Source organism: Symphodus melops (assembly GCF_947650265.1).
Source record: "Symphodus melops genome assembly, chromosome: 14".
Taxonomy (NCBI): domain Eukaryota; kingdom Metazoa; phylum Chordata; class Actinopteri; order Labriformes; family Labridae; genus Symphodus; species Symphodus melops.
The window spans coordinates 2883041-2891075 of NC_136704.1; the positions used below are offsets into that span (position 1 = coordinate 2883041).

Below are 8035 nucleotides of genomic sequence, written 5' to 3' on the forward strand. Positions count from 1 at the left end.
GAGAAACGGTGAGGTTCAGTGAAACAGAAAGGAAGAGAGGGAGGAGAGTTGACTTTAAAAGGTAATGTTCTTGCTTTGATGAAATAAACATTTCTGTGGTCTGTTTCTGTGACATCATGTGACCTCAGGTGCCCTCCCACTGCTGACAAAAACTCTGCTCTCTCTCCTTGACATCAGACCGCTGACTCTGAGCGACAGGTTAGAACACTTTAAAACACAGACTTACAAACAAAGAGAAGAGATAACAGCAGACTGAAATAAACGGGAACAAAGACAAACTGACGGTAAGATCGATATGAAACAACATTCAGTGTAATTGTTTAATAAATGTTTGCATGAAGGGGGAGGAGCTGAGCGAGTTTGTTCACTCGTTAAGAGCTGATAATATCAAGATGGCAGCTGACAGGACACCGAGGTCACTTGCTTGTTTTTTTTTTCATTACAGAGAACCAATCAGCTGCCCCCTCCTCCAGCTCATCTGAAGACGTAACCATGGCAACGTGAGTAATATATTTCATTAACACAGATGAGTTGTTTCAGTTGTTATAGTGGATCGTTGGAATACAAATCCTGCTTTGTCACATTTGACCGCGTGTTGGTCATGACTGATCTGAAGACACTTTTCTGTGCCGTGTCTGAACTTGTTCTCGCGTCTGGCTCAGTGTGGTTAAAGTTCCTGTTTTCACTTCAGCTGTTGATTATCTATCTGTATCTCAGGTGTTGTCTTTGTGTACCGTCGAGTCGATCAGTGGATTGTGTCGTGTTGCCTGCTGCAGATCAGATTAATTTGGAGATAATAATAAAGTTGGAAATTAAATCTGTTTTACCACATTTTTCTATCCTTCTTTTTTACTGTGCATATGAACACCACTATTGCAAGAGCTCGCTTTCTGTTGGCACACATGGCACCTCACCTCGATCTGGTTGATCTATCCATCCATCCATCCATCCATCCTTCCTTCCTTCCTTCCTTCCATCCTTCTTCTCGCCTCAGACGCTTCGGGGAAAAAGCCGACCCCTATCTTCAGACGCCAACATCTTTTATCTGCTGTACAGAACTTCTCCACAGCTCCCTCCCTCCCTCCCTCAGCACGTTGATATCTGACCTGTGGGGGATGTTTTTTAGTTGGTACATGTGACTTTACTCGAAGTAAGGAAGGAATGAAGGAAGCAAGGACGGACGGATGGTACTTTAGTGATCCGGAGGGAAAATCAAGATTGTGATTAGTGATTAGTTAACAAGAACAACATCCAACAACAAATAGTGAAGGAGAGCTATCAAACCTACTAAAACCAGACAAAAAAACCCCATAAAAAAGTAATTGAAGTGTTAAGGTTCCACCAATCAGGTCTCAATATTATTGATGATGATGATTATGGCAATGATGATGGTTTTGTTTGATAACAACATTTAAGATGGTTTCTATACTGGTTAAAAATCTTAAGAACAGCTGTTGTGCTTTGCTTTTGTCACTTCCTTTCAGCACTTCTGGTCACTTCCTGTCAGTACTTATGTGTCCACTCGGATTTAAAGCTGATTGTTTGCACATACTGACATGGTTTGCTTTTTTTTCGATCTTTGCTTGTGTTGTACTTCGTCTGATGTACGTAGCTTTGGATTAAAGCGTCTGCTAAGTGAATTGTAGGAATAAAGGAGAGAAGTCTGAACTGATAAGATCAATGAAAAAAACAAATAAAGAATCTCTTCATGCAGGGTACAAATAAGTTTTGGACTCAAGTAAATACAAGTGTGCAAATATGGCTACAGCTTGTTCAGTTCAGTTGTAGCAGCAGTAAAAAAAAGCTGTTTTATTTACGGCTTTGATCTGCAGCGTGGGACTTAACATCTCCGTCCAGACAGGAGAAGCTAAACGCCACTGTGCACAGGGCGGGAATCAGCATTAAAAATCCATGTGGTGTGAAAGTGCATGAACTGCTTTTATTAAAAGATCCCATTTGGATCTTTTTGTCCATGTTTTCTGGTTTTTTATCAGATGTCTTCACCTCTCAACAGAAACACAACAACCAGGTATGACAACATCACCTGCAAACACCTGATCCGACCAGGATCTCCTGATGTCTACCAGCTGACACCAAAGAAAGAGAAGATTGGGACCATAACAAGAATTACTCTTGGTGAAAGAGATCCAACTAAAATACACAAAACCATCCTGCTTGTGGGAGAAACAGGAACAGGAAAATCTACTCTGATCAACGCTCTGGTCAACTACGCCATGGGAGTGACGTGGAACGACAATGTCTGGTTTGAGATCGTAGAGGAGGAGGAGAGAGGTCAAACTGAAAGTCAGACATCAGATGTGATCGTGTACGAGCTCTTTGGTTTTGAAGATAAAACTCTGTCCTGCTCTCTGACCATCATTGATACTCCTGGATACGGAGACACAAAAGGGATTGAACATGATGACGACATCACAAAAAGATTATCTGACTTGTTCCGCTCAGAAGACAGAGTTTCTGAGATAAATGTCGTGGGTCTGGTGCTGAAATCGAGCGAGAATCGCCTGAGTGATCGTTTCAGGTACGTCCTTGATTCAGTGACGTCTCTGTTTGGAAAAAACATGGAGAACAACATCGTCTGTCTCATCACATACTCAAATGGAATAACACCTGAAAATGTTCTTAAAGCCCTTGATGAAGCAAACATCAAGTGTGCCAAAGATGAAGAGAATCAGCCTGTTCACTTCCTGTTTGATAACCTTCAAAATGAAGAAAGGACGAACACAAAGAACAAAAGAGCACTTAAACATGCATATAAAGTATCAATGAAAGAAATGTCAGAGTTTGGAAAGTTTCTGCTAAAAACGCCTCCACAGCAGCTGGGGACAACTGTGGACGTTCTGAATGAACGCGTCAGACTGAAAGCCTCGATCCAAAACCTGAAAGAGCGAGTTGAGCTGATTGAATTAAAACAGAGAGAAATCCAACAGACTCAGGAAGCCCTGAAGACACGTGAACAAGAGATGAAGCGCAACAAGGACTTCACTGTAGAAGTTGATGAGGTCTACAAAGTTAAAGAACCAATCAGTGGTGGAACGAGGCTGTTGTTCTATAGTGGAGCTGTGTGCTGTACAGTCTGTGAGGAGAACTGTCACTACCCTGGATGCTCGATGGCCTGGTATCCCAAACACTGTCAGGTGATGAGTAATGGTCGCTGCACTGTCTGTACAGGGAAATGCCCTGCGTCTGATCATGTGAAGGAAGAGTGGAGATATGTTCAGAAAACAAGGAAACGTCAGATAACTCATCAAGACGTGAAAGTGAAGTATGACCAAAGTAAAGCAGACTGTGAAGAGAAAACAAGCCTTCTGGAAACACTTCAGAAGACAATGGACAAACTTAAAGAGGACAAAGATCGATGGTTGGAAGAGTCCTACGAGCATGTTCTCAGACTGGAGCAGATCGCTCTGAATGTTGATTCTCTGTCCACTCTTGTCCACTTGGACTTCCTGATTGAAAAGATGAAGGAGAACGGAGACGCAGAGAAGGTCAAGAAACTGGAGGAGATGAAGAGTCGAGTGAAGGGATCCACAGCAGCGCTGCGGTACAAGTTCGGTAAACTGGCTGTAGCTGCTGGCAGAATATTTCAGTAAGTGAAGAAGATCATTTTGAGTAGCTCTGATTGAAACATGGTGTTCTTGTTGATACGACCTTTAAATCTTCAAAACAATGAAATCATAATATTAATGTTAGACATAACGTTAAATGTAATCACATTATAAATGTAAAATTTGGGTAAGAGTTAGGGTTAGTTAACTTGTGGTGCCTTCCACAGAAATATTTGCCCACATCAGGAATGAAAGCTTGGGACAGGGATATATCCGAAATGGGACAAGAATTAGACTGGGATGCAGTTTGGGTAAATGTTCCTGGTGCTTCTAAAAACCTAAATCATCAGTATATTCATTTGAAATGATGTCTGAGAGCATATCTCACACTGAGAATCAGACATTGAATGGGATTGGTACCTGACCTGTATTGATCATTCTGCTCCCAGAGAACAGTTGACTCTTTTATACATGTTGTGTCCGGGCGTGTTACTCTCCAAAAAACCAATCAGAGTAAAACTAATTATAACACAATGTGAAGAAACATAACTGGAACAAGACAGATCCTCACCAGGTACAGGCTCAGTGACCACAAACTAGCAAACAGGAAGAAACCATGAAACACAAGAAACCATGGCAACCAAAAGAAAACAGACCATGTGGTCAGGTGAGGTGGAGACAGAGATGCACGTTCTCCTACATTGTAAACGAACTGATGAAAGGAGGAACTTTTATTTGATCAACTTGAACTCTGTTATCACAGATTACAAAGAGCTGAATGAGCTCTCCAAGATACAAAGACTCCTGAAAGAAGGAGACAGGACGCATCCTGCTGCTCAGATATGATTACACAGGACACAACCTAAAGGACAGGGAAACAGCAACAAACACACACACACACACACACACACACACACACACACACACATACACACAAATTAAACACACACAAACAGAAACAAATTAAAAACACAAAACCCATCTACACATAATTGTGTTGATCTTATCTCCACATGCTACATTTTTATTTTTATTATTATTATTAGTACTCATGTTAAATACTTTTGTTGTTAGTTATTATTGTTACTTTTAATTTGTTCTTTATTATTATTCATGGTTATTATTATTACATTATTTGTACTCTCTCTCTCGTCTCGTGATTGAACAAGAGCACTGGCAGCAAGTGTCAACGTCTTTTTCACATTACGACTCTGAAGACCGTAGTAGTTGTTGTCCACACGTTTAATAATGATCGAAGTTGTGAAACTATAAATAAAACATAAAACAATAGATGACTTAAATGTACTCATACAGAGTCCTTGACATGCAAACGCTGTTCACAGCAGTACCAAATAACTTAAAGCAAGCCTAAACAGTGCAAAGTTACAACATTTTAAAAACAGCATAAAATACAGTAAACTTAACAAATATCTGCATGTACTTAAAGATCAATATCATATAAACAATATACATACAGACAATGCCTCGAAGGTCAAAGGATGAAGGCACATGGCGAAGGATTGTGGAAAGTGTCAGCAGCAGGTGATCGTGATGAGCAATGTAACTACTTCCTGTCAGATGACACCTGAAACCTAACTTAAAGTCAACCACTCGGGGGCAGATAACACACAAAGTTACAGCTGTAACAGAACATTATTTGTTCTTTGATGCTTTGGTAATATATTTACATGTTCAAGCCAATAAACAGCTTTGAATTAAGAGAGAGCAGAACTTTTAAGGCAGGTACACAGGGCTTCCAGGTAAAGTCTGTGGTTCTGGTCGGTACTGCTCGGAGCTTGTTGAAGGTTTTGTTGTCAGATTTAACATGTTGAACTGGTGGTGACCAGTTGGAGACAGACAGTCAGTCAACAAGGCATGAAGAGGGCGTTTACAGAAGTCTCTTCTCATGTTTCGCCTGTACCATGTTTCCATCAAGTCGTGGTCATTATGAATGCGTTCAGAACATAATGATGAAAGAGTGTAAACATCCCATTTGTGTTTCCTCAGCTTCAAGTTTTCTGCTTTGCTTGAACAATATCAGACTGCTGCCACCTGCTGGTAAGGAGTGGTATTGCTTGTTTGCAGTAGGCTGAGATCAGTTTGAAGAGCGTGATGACGGCGGCGGCGGACAGAACACAACACAGCAGTCGTTTGCGATGCAGCTCGTTGTCGTCAGTTTGAAGGTTAGCAGCTTTTAGAAAGTAAAATATCTTTTGACGGTGAATCAAACTTTCACTTTTAAAATCAATTTTTCTTTGTTTTGATTTTTGCTGAAGTTTCTAAATGTCTGTTTGAAATCAAATATTTAGCCAACACAAACGTTCTGATTCATGTTGATTTTATTTTCATTGATTTATGTTTTATATGTAATCTAATCTACATTTATTGAATCTGTAATAATGAGTTTTTAGGAATCAGTTTGCTCAGCATGTCTTCATCTCATCTGCAACTTTCTGTTTTTATTCTTCAATAAAAGATGTTTTTATCAATCAGACGGCTTCATTCTATTCTGACCACAAAGTCAAAGATTCAAAGAGTAAACCAACACGACCATTTTAACTGTTTTTGAAAAAATAAATGATAACAGATACACTGTGTAAAGCTCTGCTGATAAGAATTAGATGGTTCAACAGCTTCATTTAAAGAAATTATCATAACTCATTAACAGTCAAACCTGAGCTTCAGATTTTACAGTCAATGATGTCATCATCATTAAGACATTAATGTGATCTTAGCCCAATGTGTGACGGTCAGACCACCACAACAACCACAATCTACACATCTGTCAGACCACCACATCAGATACAATCTATGAGGATGGAGAGTAGTCAGAGGAGAGGAGGAGGTCATGTGTGAGTTTAAGGAGGGCTGTTTCAGTGCTATGCTGGATACACAATCCAGATTGAAATTGGTCGTTGAGGGTGTTGTTAGTGAAATGGGAAATGAACTTGATTTGGGTGGCTACAGCATGTCCAAGGATCTCAGAGAGGAGTCCAGGTTTCTTTAGGGGGGGTGATGGCAGCCAGATTGAGAGACAGAGGGACAGTGGAGGAGCTGAGAGAGGAGTTCATAATTCTAGTGATAACAGTTCAACGAGGGAGGAGGGGATGGTGTCTAAAATGCAGGTGGAGGATTTCCTGGTTGAGATGATTTTTGACAGATCAGCTTGGGAGATGGGAGAACATTTTGAGAGAGGAGAGGTAATAAGAGGAGTGGAGGGGAGGGAGGAGGCATGGGACATATGGAGACAGAAAACCAGTCACACTTACATTCACACCGAGGGTGAATTTAGAGTCAGGAATTAAAATAATGAGTGTTTGAACTGTGGGAGGAAGCTGGAGTACGAGAAGAGAACATATGCTGACCCTAACCCAACCAGGAACCTTCTCGCTGTGAGGTAACAGCACTGCTCAACCATGCAGCCCCAAGACAGTCATCTGTGTTAAAGGAAGTTTTGTAACTGTGATGTGTTCATCATGCCACTAGATGGAGACAGTGAGTCAAAACCTTGCTGCTTGGTGATCAGACCACCATTTCAAAGAATTATTTATTCTTCTTTAGAACAACATTAAACAAACGTTTTCAGACACGGAGTGATGAATAAGTAAGAAATGCACACAAAAAAGCTGATTAATGGCTTTTCATAGATAAACAGTTACACAAGCTTGTTGAAAATTTAACAAGATCAGCAACAAAATATTTTGTTGCTTTTGAGAGAGAGAGAGAAAGAGAGAGAGAGAGAGAAAGAGAGAGAGAGAGAGAGAGAGAGAGAGAGAGGAATGACCTGCTGAAAAGGAACTACAGGATGGATTCAAAACCAGGCCGACAGCTCATCACCGCTTTCAATGACCCAAACTTCAACTTTCACTTTTCAAAAAAGGAGCCAAAAGATTCACGTTAAAAGAATCCATTTATGAAACATTAAAATCAATTACATGTCAAAGAAAAAGGTCTCTGACTGTTGTCTCAGCCTACAACTGAACAGCAGTGCGGAGTACCTGGCCTTCTTGTAGTCCCTGGGAGGGGTGCTGGACGGTGCTCCGACTGGGGACTCCATTGTTCTACTGGGGGACTTCAACGCTCATGTGGGCAACAACAGTGAGACCTGGTGGGGGGTGATTGGGATGAACGGCCTCTCTGATCTGAACCAGAGCAGTGTTCTGTTATTGGACTTCTGTACCAGTCACAGTTTGTCCATAACAAACACCATGTTCAAGCACAGGGATGTCCATAAGTGCACGTGGCACCAGGACACTCTAGGCCGGAGGTCGATGATAGACTTTGTGGTCGTGTCATCTGACCTCTGTGTGTCTCGGACACTCGGGTGAAGTGAGGGGCTGAGCTGTCAACTGATCATCACCTAAAAGGTACTGTCTCCTGGGGTCAGACCTCTGTTTCGCTCCAAGTTCTGGTGGATTCTGGAGCAGATGACAATTGTATTGACTCCTGTTTTGTTTCCCCAGCACCAC

General features: G+C 41.2%; 1 protein-coding gene across 1 annotated transcript; it reads left to right on the forward strand.

The window, feature by feature from the left end:
• Positions 1-492: 492 nt before the first annotated feature.
• On the forward strand, positions 493-3216 carry LOC306835128 (uncharacterized protein; the record flags this gene model as incomplete). The annotated part of the gene is made up of 3 exons (XM_079361556.1): positions 493-500; positions 2015-3029; positions 3190-3216. 3 exons carry the CDS (start codon positions 493-495, stop codon positions 3214-3216), a joined length of 1050 nt encoding a protein of 349 aa, XP_079217682.1.
• Positions 3217-8035: the final 4819 nt, after the last annotated feature.